The sequence below is a fragment of the Glandiceps talaboti genome, chromosome 4 (genome assembly GCF_964340395.1).
Source record: "Glandiceps talaboti chromosome 4, keGlaTala1.1, whole genome shotgun sequence".
Classification (NCBI taxonomy): domain Eukaryota; kingdom Metazoa; phylum Hemichordata; class Enteropneusta; family Spengelidae; genus Glandiceps; species Glandiceps talaboti.
The window spans coordinates 28,130,701-28,149,052 of record NC_135552.1 but is presented as its reverse complement, the minus strand read 5'-3'; the positions used below and the strand labels follow the sequence as shown (position 1 = coordinate 28,149,052).

General features: G+C 36.0%; 1 protein-coding gene across 1 annotated transcript; it reads right to left on the bottom strand.

Moving 5' to 3' along the window:
• Positions 1 to 253: 253 nt before the first annotated feature.
• On the bottom strand, positions 254 to 17,346 carry LOC144434010 (uncharacterized). Its single transcript, XM_078122447.1, has 6 exons — positions 16,954 to 17,346; positions 3,724 to 3,760; positions 3,273 to 3,375; positions 2,628 to 2,771; positions 2,100 to 2,268; positions 254 to 1,084 (listed from the first exon to the last, which is right to left on the bottom strand). The coding sequence occupies exons 1-6, from the start codon at positions 17,251 to 17,253 to the stop codon at positions 944 to 946; spliced, it is 894 nt and encodes a 297-aa protein (XP_077978573.1). The 5' UTR covers positions 17,254 to 17,346; the 3' UTR covers positions 254 to 943.
• Positions 17,347 to 18,352: the final 1,006 nt, after the last annotated feature.

Genomic DNA, 18,352 nt, shown 5'->3' with positions numbered 1-18,352 from the left:
CCCCTCGAACTACGTGTATCTATGTAATTAATACTTTGTTCGTTCGAGGGGTGAGACGGTCATATAATGGGCCTTGCACAGTATGTGCTTACACTGTTTGACTTTATAGACGGTGGGTCTACTCATCATGGTCTAGCTACAACATTGCATGACAAGATGGCAGATTCTCCGCATTAGCGGTAAGTACCGGAGATAACTAATACATAAGCAGATGTCCTCAAATACTGTTCTGGTGGTTGGGGGGGGGGGGGGGCAAAGCCGATTCACGCGTAAGTTAATTGACGCTGAAACAAAGTTTCTTTGTCTAGTTTTCAGGAAACAATCCAGAAGAACATAAATGTTCTTTAATTTAAGTGTGTTCCCGGGAAATGTTTTACTCTTCCAAAATTATAAAGTTATTAGTGTTGCTAAATGTCTTTTAACAAAGCCATGACAGCCATGCTGGTTTATAACAGTTGACGAAGGAAACAGCACATTCTTTTTTCTTCTTCTTTAAAACTGACCGTCTCTCTTAGATACGGAGCCAAAACTGTCAAGCCATGGTTACCCCATTCCTAATACTGCTCTCTGTGCATTTAACTAGAATTATAAGATTTGTAAGTAATACTCTATCTTTCCTTAACGTAAAATAAGAAGCAAAGGGTCAACAGAAAAGCCAACTTTTGTATCTACCAAATACCTCACTTCACAAGGAATTGCAAGCATATACAATTTCACACTTTCCTACAAGGCTTTCATTTCGTTGTCTCATTTTTAGGACAGGTTGTCACGTGCATGTACAAACCAGATGACAGGTGCATGATTCCTTTTTACCGAATTTAAACATTTCAAAATCCTTGTTTGATGATTTTTACATAAATCCCATTAAATGACGTTCTCACAACTTCAAATTGGCAAAATGAAGAGTGCGCCCTCAGAGTATAGAGGCGCTTGGAAAGTGCACCTATTCTTCTTTCTTCTCCTCCTCGCCGCCCTCAGGTTTCGATTCAGCTTCTTCTTTTGTTTCTTCTCCCTCTTTCTTTTCTTCTTTGTTTTCAGTTGGACCATTCTCTTTTGGTGCAGGTTTGTTCAACTCTTTCCAATACTAAAATAAAGAAAAGACATACGATTTGAAATGAATACGGGTTGTGATAGACTGAACGTTTCGTCACTGTGTACAGCCATTAATCATGTCAATTACTAGTATCATATATTTTAATAGCTATATCTGGAGCGCCGACAACGATGAATCTCTGTCTATGTTTGTGACAGAGTGCGCTTTGTATTTTTCTGAGTTTTCTATGCTGTTTTAATTCCGTACCGTGCGTGCAGAATTCCCCGTGTTTCTTTACTAGCTACTCAGCGTCTGAAATGTGTTCAATGTTAGTATTCCAGGTAGAGAGTATTCGAAACACTTTGAAATGTTTGCTGTCGTCTGAAATGTGTTCAATGTTAGTATTCCAGGTAGAGAGTATTCGAAACACTTTGAAATGTTTGCTGTCGTCTGAAATGTGTTCAATGTTAGTATTCCAGGTAGAGAGTATTCGAAACACTTTGAAATTTTTGCTGTCGTCTGAAATGTGTTCAATGTTAGTATTCCAGGTAGAGTGAATTCGAAACACTTTGAAATGTTTGCTGTCGTCTGAAATGTGTTCAATGTTAATATTCCAGGTAGAGAGTATTCGAAACACTTTTGAAATGTTTACTGTCATATTTTTAAAAATTGCACAATTTCATTCATGTCGTCAAAAACGATTTGTCTCGTATCACAAACGAGTGATCATCGTGGTGATGCGTTGTCGAGTGTCTGCGATGATGACGTTTAGAATACTCTATCGATACAACTGAAGCACGAATAAAATGTACGAACAAACTCTAACAAAGCTAATATTCGTTTGTCGATAACTAAGGTGATATCATACATATAATATAAAATATATCAGTCACTACAACCAATATATTGTGTAAATACACTTTCCGTCAAAAGTGTAAAGAATCTCTCAGTTCAGGAGACGACACATTTTATGTATTCATGTAACGTTGTTTAGTTTAAATATAATCTCAGCTCTCTCAACAAAATTTTGAAATAAAGTATATAATCATCATTGAACAGTACCAACCTCCAACATCTGTTCCCTCAATCCTAATGCTCGTGCCAATGTTAGACGGTTCAAGAGAAATTTAGGAATCCATCCTTTCATGTTAAATTGCTGTATCAATGTAACTTTACTAGACTCAGCGTCTTTGTCATCTGGTCTGATTATCAAACCATTCACCATCGTGTCACCTCTGCGAATGGATAATATTAAAATCGCCACCAATTAGTTAACATAAATTAGCATATTACGCCAGCAGAACAGATGGTCCAAGACGCCAAGTAAGTATTTAGTCGATAAGTTCACGAAGTTTCCAATTTCACGAATCCTTACAGATTTGCTGTCAACACATCAATGAGTTTTATATTAAATTGTAACATGGGTTATGTATTTATGTCGAAACGTATTGCCTCCAAAGTATATTATAGTTCCCTGTTTCGATCATATTTAACAGGTTTATAAGGGACTCGAAACCTTAGCAAGTCGACTTGCTGTGGATAAAATGACATGCGGGTCAGAAACAGTTGCTATGGCAACGTCACGTCTTTATACCTGATGAAAGTGCTGTTTGGTGGTTTGTCAGGATGTACACAATCTTTGTAGAGAATTATGTGTCTTTTGTTGTCTTCGTCAGCCCTTGTTGTCGACGCCATGACGAAGTCACGATCTGTACACGCTGCTGGCATCTTGAATATCCTAGGGAAGTAATATGTGACAAGTAAGTCAAACCTTGAAAATGTGGTAATCTTATACAGGAATACCTATAATCCCTACTTTTGTAAATTACTTTTGAGTTCAATTTGGCGCATGGGCAATGAGCACACATCAACTCCATAATGGTGGAAGCATATACATTAGACATGTATAGAGACATACTCCAATGTGTATCTCTTGCTTCCAACTCAGTAGAAATAATTGATATACTATCATGTACATGTGTTACTGTGAAATTTTATTGTTTCCCCCCCCCCCCCCAAGAATCAGTGTACTCTGAAAGTCGAAAGAAATTCACTTGTACAGATGCCAGCAAATTAATTTCGAAAAAGGAAGTATCTCAGTTTGTTTTTGGAACCAAAGAAGTCAATTTTAGTGCTAGTATTGTGTATTTATTTTCATGTTGAAGCGAGACACACCTGACAAAATAATGTAATAATATAAGAGATGGCTTGCAATTTACAGTAACTTAGATAAACTCACCAATAAATGATGGAGAAATCACTTTTTTCATCCAAAACTTCGATGACGTTGTCTTTGTCCCACTTCTTTCGTTCACCGTCATATTTGGTGATGAATTCAACAGCTGAAAGACAGTTTCAGACAATTCCCGAATTGGCATATGTATATGATCACGTGACAGTGCACTATAAATGTACATAAATTTTACACGTGGCAAAATAACACATTTTATTTGACCTTCTAATTCAATTTTTTTCTATTCAAAACAGAAAAAAACACAATAATAAACTAATAAAATCATAATCTGAGAAAGACAATATATGTTTATTGTCCAAAATGTTTAGTTATGTTGACGTAGTCATCGTCACTGTGACGTCACCAATCTACGTTACGTCAGAATTTGTGATGATGTGAGATACAATAAATCGTAAACATTGAGACCTAAAACAACGATAGAGTTGAAGCTCTTTACCTTTATCGAGTGGAATTCCAGTCAGCGTAAGGAAAGACTGAAATGTAAAGAAAAAAGCACACTCAATAAGTAAAACAAGTACAACAGCGCCGCCATCGTCAGAACGTCAGTAATCACATCTACAGTAAAACATTTGCAGTCATGAAATATAACATTTGAGTATGCAGTCATAATAACATTTGATACTCCCTTACATACCACCATCTTCACCCGACATTAGTAGCTAATTTCGCAAACTACGAGATTCCAAATTTGCGCAACGTTTATGGAGCCGGAAAGCAGGATTTGTATTATATTCTGTATGTCATGACCTACTCTGATCGTAGGGACGAAATGTCTTTGATTATTCCGATTTAACTAGAACAATACAAAGTGAACTACTATTCCTCAGATAAAGTAAACCAGTTGAGGAACTTATTTCCAAAGAGGAATTTCCAATTTGTTTTTAATAACATCAATACTACATATATTTTTTTTATATAATTTGATATACCTGACAGTGTTCAAACATGTACCGTTCATTGAGACTTGGACAACAACGTAACAATGGTCTAATTTAAAATTCCGGCGCCAATTTGAAACTGAATCAACAAAATTTAAAATAAAACTCCTATAAAAAATATTGTTCAGGCCTACTATGCAGGTATGAAATCCAGGGTTCTTGTAACCATGGTAACCTGAAGTTTGCAAGGGGTCAAAAAAGGGTCATCATACGCATTAACCTTACAATACTAACAAGATCTTTGACCTTAAATTCAACCATTAATACAAAATATCTAGTAACAAGACATAAGTAGTATTCATATGTTGATTTCACATCAATTTCATGAAATGAAACGACAGTCCAATTGTTCATGACGCACGTCAAAACACAGACAGCGTCTGTCAAACTAGCTGAGTACATCGGAAGTACGGCTTTTGATTTCACTCAATATGGGATAGGTCTGTATGAGCCACAAATGAATAAAGGCAATTTAAAACGTAGTTAGACACACACAGTATGGCTAGGTCGCAATATTATTTCTCGTTGACGTTAGCAAGCGCGAAGGTAAAGAGTTACTCCTCAACCCATTCGGTTTATTTAGATTAAATTGTTTCTTGTTGGCATCCTGCTTTCTTTGTAGGTTTATAAAATACTCCTTTCTAAAGAATTATAGCTATCCATATTTTAAATGTATAGTGTAGTATTTGTAGCAACTCATAAAAGTAAGCTTAAGCTTTTACTGTAAATATGTAACATTTCATCCAAGTTTCGGATTTAAATTCCGTGTTTAGATGTTCCGAAATGGTAGTATTGTTAGACTGCGTTTTCGACCGTTATAATCGCACCTAGTACCTGACGGTTTTCGACCGTTATAATCTTACCTAGTACCCTGGCGGTTTTCTAGTTATTTTAAAGAAACGAAAATAGTGAATATTAACATATAAAGTCAAATTCGGCATGAAACATGTACAAATAAATGAATTATTCTTAGTTGCAATATATTGAATTACAATACTGTTGTGTATAATCCCATCGAAAGGTCACAGAGAGTTCACTCGAATACGTTTACTTTCAGAGATGATAACCTTTGACCACAATCCTAATTTCACAACTGGCATGCCAGCTCGCGTGTAAATTCTACATTGTACAAAGAACACGCAAGCCTGTATATTATAATGACATGCACTGAATACGTCTACATGGTTCCCACAGATTGAGGAAACCAGATTTAATATGTTTCTGTAACATTCCTGATTGGAGGATGTCAGGTTCACAATATGAAATTGACAAATTATAATCCTAGAAGTGATTGCGTACATAGACAAATCTGACAATAAAAGTTATATTTCAAACTGGGCAATTGAAAATGAAAATGAAAGTAAGACTATTCATTAAGTATAATATCCTCACCCTTGTTCAGAACACGACAATTACGCTGGCAGAATTTTGAGTGATGTGTTTTCAATGCATGTCTCATGTTGTGGCTAGAATCAGAGTCGAAGATGTGGAAGGGGAATATAGGAACTATTCAGTGTGGAGTATATACGTAGTCAGACTTTTAACTGTATGTAAACCATACTTGATATTTCTGCCAGCAGGTGTTTTACTGTATGGAATGCACATACATGTAGTTAGATTTTTACATGTAACAAAACTACTTGGAAAATTCAAAACGTTGAACCTTGTTCCCTTTCTATACGATTACATTTGTAAACAGAAACTCTATCAGTTTGTGTATGTATCATTTATATCCACGATGTTGCTAACAAGAAGTGGATAAATATTTACAGTACGTGTCTGCATGCATTCATGGTCCGATGAGTTCTATTACCTCAGTGTACGTGTCATCATTCTCAATGATATTCATACAGTGAAATCTGATAAAAATAGTATTGACAGTCTGTGGACTGGTTGATTGATCGAGCCATAGTTATGCATATTGATTGGAGACATATTATGAATAGTATACATTAATTAGACTTCAATTTATGACTTGAAATCATTATTTAACACGTTTGAAATTAACATGGAAAACGTGTAAGTTCGCCGACAATGAAATGTCATCATTTTTTTCCTTTCCTTTATGGCATTCCTTCATTTGGCTATTGTGACTCTGTACATCTATACATGGCATAAGGAATTATCGCTTAAATTTGAATATTCAGACACGAAAATAGACTTGAATCATACGGAAACAATTTTCATTGTTTTGTTTGTTTGTTTGTTTGTTTGTTTATTTGTTTGTTTGTTTGTTTGTATGTATGTATGTATGTATGTATGTATGTATGTATGTATGTATGTATGTATGTATGTATGTGTGTATGTGTGTGTGCGTGTGTGCGTGTGTGTGTGCGTGCGTGCGTGCGTGCGTGCATATTGTATGTATGTATGTATGTATGTATGTATGTATGTATGTATGTATGTATGTATGTATGTGGGGGTTTTTGTGTGTTTGTTTTTTCGTGGTGGTGGTGGTGGTGGTGGTGGTGTGTGTGTGTGTGTGTGTGTGTGTGTGTGTGTGTATGTGTGTGTGTGTATGTGTAGAGGTTATGTAAATATTGCATGCATGTCATTAAATCACATATCGTCAGATTTTTTAATAAGAATAATGAAAAGGTCGATAGTTATATATACATGTAATTATATACGCGCATACCAAGGCGCCTCTATCACACGGTGTCAACTTCTCCCTAATAAGTTTTAGTATGTATCATATATGTGCATTTTATACATTGACTCAAGTTGTGCTGAAAATGGTGCCCCAGGTAATGTAGACTGTCATTTCATTGCGTGGTCGAGGTCAGACCGGAAATACCCAAACATACCAGAAGTAAATCCGACGGCAAACGACTGGAAAACTTAGGCGTGTGTTTGTTTGAGAACTCTATACCTAATTACATGTATGTATATCAAAAATAGTAAATGGTAAACGTCACCATTTAGAATCCCTTTTCACAAAACAAAAGTAATTATTTTGACTTTCGATTGATAAAGTAGCATTAATTTATCAATAGAGTACATACATACATACATACATACATACATACATACATACATACATACATACATACACACACACACATACATACACACATACATACACACACACACACACACACATACATACATACATACATACATACATACATACATACATACATACATACATACATACATACATACATACATACATACATACATACATACATACATACATACATACATACATACATACATACATACATACATACATACATACATACATACATACATACATTGAAAGTTCGAATTCTGGTCTAAATGTGCTAACAAATTAACTTTATTCAGGCGTGAAGAGGTTAAACTTTAATGTCACGTGATCATTGTCCAGCTGTTATATTACTTTCTATGGAGGGCGTAACGAGATCATCATGATCATCTCCGGTATTACGGATAATGACACGAAAACATTAAAGTTCTGATTACACTATCAAAAGATCTTTATTTCCATTTCTTACTTTTTTATGTCTGACAAAATAAAATTAACAGCGTTTTCACACACTGTCAACTACACATTGACATATATTGCAACAAAGCGTTACTAAAAATTGAAAAATTTATATTCACACTTATACCTTTTTACTAGTATATTTTAAGTACGATTTTGTCGCAAATGTCTTCACAAACAATGGTTTATAAAATTGTCCATTCACATACAGACCATTTTTGTTGCAATCTCCAAACATCTGTTATTTAAGCCCCGGGTGACTTTTAAACTCGGCCATGGTTTAACGTACACGAAACGACTTTCAAACTCGGCCATGGTTTAACTTACATACTCGTGATGAAAGTCGTGTTTAAACATAAATTTTATAGTCACAATTTTATTCTTAATTTCCTGTCTTTAATGTACCATAAATTATAAAGCAAGAATTATACAGTGTTATACGAATGAAACTTGATAATAATTGGGTAAACCTTTGACCCAATTTCATATTTCAAATTTATAAAAACTGTAATCATAAATCTCCTCAACACGACAATAGGTATTGTTTGGCTGATTATAGCTAATTATAGAATCTAGTTAGCCAATCAAATTTGCCGTAGCCGTTGGACTCCATGATACCATTTTCGTCTATAAACCGTTCAGGTTTTAATAATTTTAAAACATTACCAAGTGCAGAAATGTACCAACTTGTCTTCAAGCACCCTTTATGCAAATCGTGATATAAAGTTAACGGCAATTGTGTTCTCATATGGACTTATTTCTGTCAATTTACTTATTTCACTATTTCATTCGATGGCTTGAGAATGTGAAGAAAAGAGAAAAAACATACGGTTCAATAAAAGATATACCTAAGTATACTAGGAAACTTATCACTGCCCTCGTTCGGCGAAAAAAGTAGCTCAATTCGACCTGCGTGATTGTAATACAAAGCCAACGAATTTTCAGCATCGACCCATAATGCACCAGTCACTTGTAATGCCCGAGTTTTGTATCTATAAGCCTTTAAATGTATATAGCCCGTGGATCAGGATCAAATGGGAACACTACATCAATACCAACTCCAATAGTATATCAATGTGTTATAATATCACATTATGTATGTATGTATTTATTTATGTATGTATGTATGTATGTATGTATGTATGTATGTATGTATGTATGTATGTATGTATGTATGTATGTATGTATGTATGTATGTATGTATGTATGTATGTATGTATGTATGTATGTATGTATGTATGTATGTATGTATGTATGTGTGTGTGTGTGTGTGTGTGTGTGTGTGTGTGTGTGTGTGTATGTATGTATGTATGTATGTATGTATGTATGTATGTATGTATGTATGTATGTATGTATGTATGTATGTATGTATGTGTACTATACATTATATACATTATATTCTGAGATGCCATCATGAAATACCAATCAACTTAAATCGATAGTTATGAAATACCAATATACGTCGCAAGGTTTCATCGGTTCGTGCATACTGATTAAGCTCATTTGAATATTTACTGTATTTAACAGTTGTTTCACATGTTCATTATATTTACCGTCTGATATGACAGTTATCAATATATTACGTGTTATGCATATTATTGAGGAGTGGTGCAGATTTCATGGTTAGAAACTGCATTGATATGGTCCTAAATATGGTAACATGTATAATTTATTGGTTAATACAACCAAGGTGAATAATTTTATGCATGTGTTTTAGTGTCACTGATGCCGAGTATTTTATACAGTTAGAATAAAACTGTGTGGTTTTCAAAACAATGGTATGGTACTGTGAGTCTGAACTGTGATCAATCATAACCATCGTTTATAAGTCGTGCTGTTCTATATTACGGGTACCTTTGACACACAGCGTGACAGCCGATTGTGACTGTTTTAGCTATAGCTTTATGAGTGATAATAGCGCACAGAAGATGGTAAGATGAGGACGTAAACCAGAACTGTGCACAGGTGTTGAAATGTGTATAATTTTGTGGATTTTTCCCATGTGTGTTTGTATCTTTTTAAACCCTAAACAGAATATATGTTTTAACTCTGAGTTTATCACTCGTTTACTCCTGGGGGCATTGTAGTCCCAGTGACGGCAGACAGTCTACATGTACCCGTGTAGTGTAGTTAACAGATATTTTTGTTCACATAAATCATTTAGCATGCATGGCATAACATGATACTCACCAAAAGTAGGTCAACCACTTCACTTCAAAATTTCCCTGTCTGTAAATCTCAGTTGAGTCAACTCTATTTTGAAATACGCTAGATTGATATTGCGAGGGAATATTTGTTATAGTTTTACATTAACAATTGTATAGAAAACTGGCATAAATTAGTATCTGACATGATTTTTTTGTCCAGGTAGAACTTTCGGCCTATTTTTTGAGGATTTGTGAAGGTTTAGAACAAAGGTGTACATTGTTGGATCGGGGCTTATCGTTTGGCTTACTTGCTACGACGTTAACACACCTGACAGTCATGTGAGCTACTAGGTATACAAAGAAACACTGTTGTCTGGAATCAAGTAGTAGACAAAGTTTAACACATATAGACGTGAGGTTAAGGGTTACTGACATAACTGTACACACTAATACAACATGCCATGGTTAGTTTCCCAGGAGAACAATACAGTGTTGTGAAATAAATACAGACAAAGTGTGTGTCTCATCGGTGTCTAACAAACGAAAGTCAGTATTTTAGTCTTATACAGTAGTATACCCTTGTACTTGCAGCATATTTTGAAAACGTTGTTTCGTGCAATACAAATATCCTGTCTATGCTGTGCATTGTTCATTGTCGTGCTGGGAGATATGAGTTTGTCTGGACTGCAACCTGCGTCGATAAAATGCATAGAAAATTTAGTTTGCTGTCTTTTCAATTTCAGGAAATGTGATTATTAAACACTGCTATACTATTCGCCCACGCAACATACAGACTTCCCATCACAATCAATCCTAGCCTTACGAATATTTATTCAACGTGTAATATCATTCCATACAATATAATATTTACCAAATTACTTGTGAAGATTAATGTCAAAGTAAATAATTCCACGTTTACGAATCTACAGAGCTTGCACACAATGTACAAAACGAGAACCAAACATAATGGTAAATATACTGATGTTTCAAAACAAGTGAAATTTACACCCCCGTACCATATGGCCGTAGATAAGGATTGGCAGGTACTCTATAATATGTTATTGAAATGCACTGAACAGATGATGGCTATACAGAATTACAGTGGTTACCTATTAATTGATCTAATTTCCTTGTCATTAATTTGGTTTTAAGTAATATTTTTAAAAGACTATTTATGTACGTTGGTAGCTGTCTTAGTGAACCCCTGATACACAAGGGATGCAGTAAATAAATAAATGAATAAATAAATAAATAGCTGTAGTATGAAACACGTGATATTATCAATGGATCGTCCTATATTTTCTCTGTATGTATCCCACGTGATAGAAATCAAATTCACACAAAATGGAGTTGTCTCGATTACAACAACAACCTATTTTGTATCAACCTATATGATTTCATACATACATACATACATACATACATACATACATACATACATACATACATACATACATACATACATACATACATACATACAGACAGACAGACACAGACACAGACACAGACACAGACAGCAAGAAAAATGTTATCAGAAATATGAATTCATAGGTTCATGACACCCATTTCAGAATTTACTAGATTTAATTGATGTTGGACTCTTTAGCAGTGTACTGATTTTATCATAATACCCGTACTACAAATGCTTTTAATACGACAAACATTTTGTTGAATTGAATTAGGTGGTGAATATCGTATGTGTCATCACATTATCATAATGATGGGCAGTTGACTAGATTCGATGTGATAAATACAGTAATATAGAAACTTTGACTTGTAAACTCATATATACTGTGCTTCACTGAAGATTAAATGAAAATCACAATATTAAAACTACATATGCATGCTTGAGTAAATTTCACGGTTGTGTGGTTTTCACTGATTATGAATGAAAGTACGTGTTAACTTGATATCCGTGTCACAATGGTTTCATTAAAAATGTATGAGACCTTGTTTTTTTATGTAACACCTTCGGAAAACCATGTACCTGGATCGTGCAACATGGAATTGAAATTGGCATTGGCACCATTCATGTAGTGCGTACGTGACAATTTGTATCACAGGCTTTAGAAACGACGCCACGGTCTTCCTTTCATCTTTTAAAAAAAATCACTTTGAGTGGTTAATAATTTTCCTATCTAACCGATCCTATCGTCAATTTCCTCTATAGCCATCGAATCTCGTATCATTGACAATCCTTTCTTGCTAGATCGTACTATTATTATGCAAATAAGCACATCCAGGGTACGACAAGATGTAAAGGCACCGTACTGCGCACCATATACAGGACAAAGTGAAATTGACACCCGTGTTTTCACTTTGCTCTCAATCGTGTTTTTAAGTGGTGAATTAAGTTAATCAAACAAGTGGCTATTAGCCAAACCTGTCGATTTCAACTATTTGATATTACCGTTACATCTTAACGTCGATTTACGATCCCAACAGATGAAGGGATGTGAAACAAGAAAAGGTTGAAAACGTACAATACAGGGTAGTATAGTGTTGAATGAAAGGGCAGTCGTTTCATTTTCAAACCAGTGAAAAAAAATCTCTGACAGATTGTTGAAAGTAAAAATATGTTACCATATGTTTGTCAGTGCTACCGTAGTGAATGAACGACGATTTAATTATTCGTGGTCATGTCCATCTCTGAATTGCTAATCCGTTACATTGACATTATATTATACATATTAAGATTATGATGGCATCAAACAAGCAAAATTCACTACCAAGGTCATGTTGATGTGCCATAAAAACCGAATCTGATGGATATCTGTTTAAAATTGCTAACGGTAACCCAATACGTGTAATAAAACGATCTTGGATCTAGAACACACCGTCACTGCATGTGAGATTTAATTTTCCCAATATTAATACAAGTATCCCTATGGGTATTCCCTCCAAGATAATTTATCAGTTTGTCTCCATCAAACAGTTTTCAAGTATTTTTTGTTAAACCAAGCGTCAAGCTAGTCTTGTTTCATACTTCATAGCAAACATAGCAACCATAAAGCCAGATACAACACAAATTAATACAATGTATATGAAAATTACGCAACAAAAAACAAAACTGTTACGGACTAAACGATTACCAGAACAACGTTCTTTAACTTTACGAAAATGAAACGGTAATATAGCTGTGAAGTATGTACATGTTAAACTGTACGTTACTGTAATTTGTAAATGGTAATACGACCTTAAAGATTACCCAGGGTGCAATAAAAGGTTAAAATGGGTAACGTGCGTTCGATGCCCTATAAACTGACATCGTAGCCTTTACACTGATTACGTGGAGTTTAGAGTAAATTACGTTAGATAGAATGGACATGTCTGAGTGGATTTCGTGAGATTGTAATCTAATATTTCTCTTAACTACTGAAATGTTTCGCTGCTTGATTATTTTGTTGTGTTTCTTTTCTCTCTCGAAATCGGGATAAAACGTATCACTAGAGAGACATTCAAGGTCCTTTGAAAGGTACACAATCCGATTGACCGAGTTATTTAATGGCGGAAAAAAACACGTGTCATTTGAAACCACTAAGAACGATTACAAAAGTGATGGTTTCCTGCATGTTTATCATTCGTTATCGGCATGGTCTGAAAGCAACACGCATACGCCAGTGTGATGTTGGTACCCAAAGAACACTTACATATTAAATAGTTTGAACTCGTCGATACAAATTAACTTGGTTATAAAAATAGGGAATATATTGCCATTTTGAGTCACTCAGCGTAATAGTTTAAAATCCACTTTACAAAACAAAAATAGGATGATGAATTGTTACGATACCAGGAGATCATGAATATTTATAGCAGGTGTGTTATGGTCTGGTCTGGAATAGTCTGGTGTGGTGTAGTATCGTCTGGTATAGTCTGGTGTGGTGTAGTATCGTCTGGTATAGTCTGGTGTGGTGTAGTATCGTCTGGTATAGTCTAGTGTGGTGTAGTATCGTCTGGAATAGTCTGGTGTGATGTAGTATCGTCTGGTATAGTCTGGTGTGATGTAGTATCGTCTGGTATAGTCTAGTGTGGTGTAGTATCGTCTGGAATAGTCTGGTGTGGTGTAGTATCGTCTGGAATAGTCTGGTGTGGTGTAGTATCGTCTGGTATAGTCTGGTGTGGTGTAGTATCGTCTGGTATAGTCTGGTGTGGTGTAGTATGGTCTGGTATAGTCTGGTGTGGTGTAGTATCGTCTGGTATAGTCTGGTGTGATGTAGTATCGTCTGGTATAGTCTGGTGTGGTGTAGTATGGTCTGGTATAGTCTGGTGTGGTGTAGTATCGTCTGGTATAGTCTGGTGTGATGTAGTATCGTCTGGTATAGTCTAGTGTGGTGTAGTATGGTCTGGTATAGTCTAGTGTGGTGTAGTATGGTCTGGTATAGTCTGGTGTGATGTAGTATGGTCTGGTATAGTCTGGTGTGAGGTAGTATGGTCTGGTATAGTCTGGTGTGATGTAGTATGGTCTGGTATAGTCTGGTGTGATGTAGTATGGTCTGGTATAGTCTGGTGTGATGTAGTATGGTCTGGTATAGTCTGGTGTGATGTAGTATGGTCTGGTATAGTCTGGTGTGATGTAGTATGGTCTGGTATAGTCTGATGTGATGTAGTATGGTCTGGTATAGTCTGGTGTGATGTAGTATGGTCTGGTATAGTCTGGTGTGAGGTAGTATGGTCTGGTATAGTCTGGTGTGATGTAGTATGGTCTGGTATAGTCTAGTGTGGTGTAGTATGGTCTGGTATAATCTGGTGTGATGTGGTATGGTCTGGTATAGTCTGGTGTGATGTAGTATGGTCTGGTATAGTCTGGTGTGATGTAGTATGGTCTGGTATAGTCTAGTGTGGTGTAGTATCGTCTGGTATAGTCTGGTGTGATGTGGTATGGTCTGGTATAGTCTGGTGTGGTGTAGTATGGTCTGGTATAGTCTAGTGTGGTGTAGTATGGTCTTGTATAGTCTAGTGTGGTGTAGTATCGTCCGGTATAGTCTGGTGTGATGTAGTATGGTCTGGTATAGTCTAGTGTGGTGTAGTATCGTCCGGTATAGTCTGGTGTGATGTAGTATCGTCTGGTATAGTCTGGTGTGATGTGGTATGGTCTGGTATAGTCTGGTGTGGTGTAGTATGGTCTGGTATAGTCTGGTGTGGTGTAGTATGGTCTGGTATAGTCTGGTGTGTTATGGTCTGGTCTGGTATAGTCTGGTGTGGTCTGGAATAGTCTGGTGTGGTGTAGTATCGTCTGGAATAGTCTGGTGTGGTGTAGTATGGTCTGGTATAGTCTGGTGTGGTGTAGTATGGTCCGGTATAGTCTAGTGTGGTGTAGTATCGTCCGGTATAGTCTAGTGTGGTGTAGTATGGTCTGGTATAGTCTGGTGTGATGTAGTATGGTCTGGTATAGTCTAGTGTGGTGTAGTATCGTCCGGTATAGTCTAGTGTGGTGTAGTATGGTCTGGTATAGTCTAGTGTGATGTAGTATGGTCTGGTATAGTCTAGTGTGGTGTAGTATGGTCTGGTATAGTCTGGTGTGATGTAGTATGGTCTGGTATAGTCTGGTGTGATGTAGTATGGTCTGGTATAGTCTGGTGCGATGTAGTATGGTCTTCTTGAAAATAACCACACGATCACTTTCTCTGAAAATGTAGTTTAATTGATTCAACATTCTAGGAATACAAGTCACACTCAAAACTCACACTCAAATTTAAACATTCCATTTCACCAGATAAACCTATTTATTTTGACTTGGTTATTGCTTGGGAATTTTAATTTTCACTCAAACACTCACATATATAAACATGTTTTCAGCTTGTTACCTTGGCAACATCCTAGTATTCCCTGTTAATACATACGCCCACATTTACTCATTCACAAACGGGTGATCAAATATATACATGCACAAATTATCAATACTGTTGTCTGATGGACGACCGTGACCCTTAACCCCAGGAAGATGAAAGATACATGTCAATTACTAGTACATACTAAAATATAACCCGGTCAATATATTACTACTGATTGATGAATGAAAACTGTTATTATTGATACACTTTCCGCCCCCGTACATGAATGTTCTATTGTCCTTGATTTTTCCTTTCTTGCCCTGATCACTGTTTCCATCTCTTCTTTGCTCATAAGTGAACTAATAGGTTGTCTGCACGCCACCTGCTTCGATTATATTTTCCGTTTTTAGGGTTATTTTTAAAACAATATCCATGCTGACATATGATCGCACTAAAATCCCCCAGCTTTATTCCCAGGGTCCAATCCACGCGTTCATATAAATAGTAACTGTGAAGATGGTTTCATTGAAATTGACACAGGTGTCACTGCGCTCTGTCCAGGCACTAAGCTTATATACATGTACCTGGGTGGAATTTCTGTCAAACTGCGTCGACATTCCCTATAACTAAGTGACACAGTGTTGGCAACTGAACTTTAAGTGTGATTTACGATTGTTTTTAAGTTTCTGCAGTGTTGATTCATCCCTGCATACATGCACGCATTTGTTACGTGACCCTTTCCAGTAGGTGTCATTTGCCTTAGAACCAAGTTACGTGGTATAGGGGTGGGCGGGACGTTTGTACGAGTGTGTAATATCTGTTACCTACGTGATAAATGTCAGCTACAGTTGGAAAACAACACCCGAAGTAAATATTCCATTGCTTTTTAACAACGGGTTTGATATGAAACAATACTTTGGCATAACAATGGCGTTTATTTTTTATTGTAGTAACGATTACTACGATCATCTTCACTCACTACTACTACTAGTACTTTGTTTTTCCATTCAATAAAATTTGAAAACATAAAACATGTGTATATCAAAATGTAACCAGAGATGTGAGATAAACACATGTACTGACATTCCACGAACTGCAATATGATATTAGAATATTACTAACACATTCATTTAGGTCCATACATAGGAAAGTGTGATACTTGATGCAAACTGAATAAACGTAGCTACCTATACTAACAGCTGTGACAGGCGTACAGTATACATACATTTCAATATACATCTATAGATCCCACAGTCCCTGTCATCTTTACCTACATGGATATTTAAATTTTAAGAAACGGTGGCCGTTTAATCAATTTTATTATATATTAAATACACTCACCTTTACCATGTTGATTTCTGAATTTTTGTCTTTCTTTTTAAACACCTCTGCACCAGCAGTCTTCTTGGCAGGTTCCCACCCATTGTCAGCTCCCTCTGAAGCTTCCATTTGTAAAATATGTTCGAAATCGTCCACCCCAAAAGGGTTCTCCGTTGGCGCAACAAGAACGGGCGCGGCTTCGCCGTCCTGTTTTGCTGTTTCCGTGTCGCCTGCGGCATCCTCTGGTTTGTCTTCGACGGGGGCATTTTCGTCAGGTTTTTGCTCCGTGGCAGCAGCAGCAGCGTTTGCGTCGTCGGCCATGATTACAGCACGCACAGCACAGCGAGTTATGTTATGGGCTTGGTTCGTTGAGTGCAACAGTCGCGGTATTTATGTGCTTAGTTGAACAGTGTACGTTTCCACTGCGAAAGGGAATACATTTAATATGCAAATACCACTACCAATGAATAACGCTGATCATCCTATCCTGTGACACTGTGGTATCGAGATTGATAAACAGTACAGAAATAGTCCCCCCTATTACATTAATGAAAATTAAATAAAGACGAAAACAAGAATCTAGGTTTTGACTACCACTACAATTATATTTTGAAATTTTGGTCACACAAAATGACATCCTCGATTTAAACTACGTATAAAAAATCCTCCGTGTTTTCTCTTTTATTCAAGTCATGTGATAACAAGCAACAGAAGGTGATATTTTACAATGTTTATTAACAATAGTTTTTAAAACTAAGAGAGTGAGATTAAATATTATGCAATGTATCACCTGTTATTGAATTGTATCTCGTATTTACAAGGTTACAGGAGAAATAACACTTGAGTGGTGTAATTTATTGGTTTACATGTAATGAAACAACAATACTTCAATCTGTAATTTATTGGTGAAATATAACGTGCAATGACTGTCTTGGTTTCAATGAAATTGACGATTTTGAGAAATGCATGATATTAAAGTGTATGTTTCCGGGTTGTGTTTATTTATTAGTACACATAATATGTATGTGTGTGTGTGTGGGGGGGGGGGGGTTGTTGTTAAAGGTACAATAACATGAAACAAAGAACAAATCTAAACAGAAGTAATATACTACAACTCACTATTACTGTATTGAACATAGATTAAAGTAGATGTTAAAAAGTGCATTGTCCTCGAATATAAAATAAGTGACTTTGGTGACGCTATGACACTATTATAATACATGATCACATGACATCTGGGTTATGATTTATTGAATACTTTTGATCTTTAATCTTTAGGCTATAGTGTCATTCATCTTGTGGCTGTCACACAAAGTGAACCTGTATCGACCTTGCTGACTTTCAACAAATAAAAGACGGTAACAATTGTTGCTATGGTATCAAATACTATGATCATGACATGGGTACCATGTACAATGGG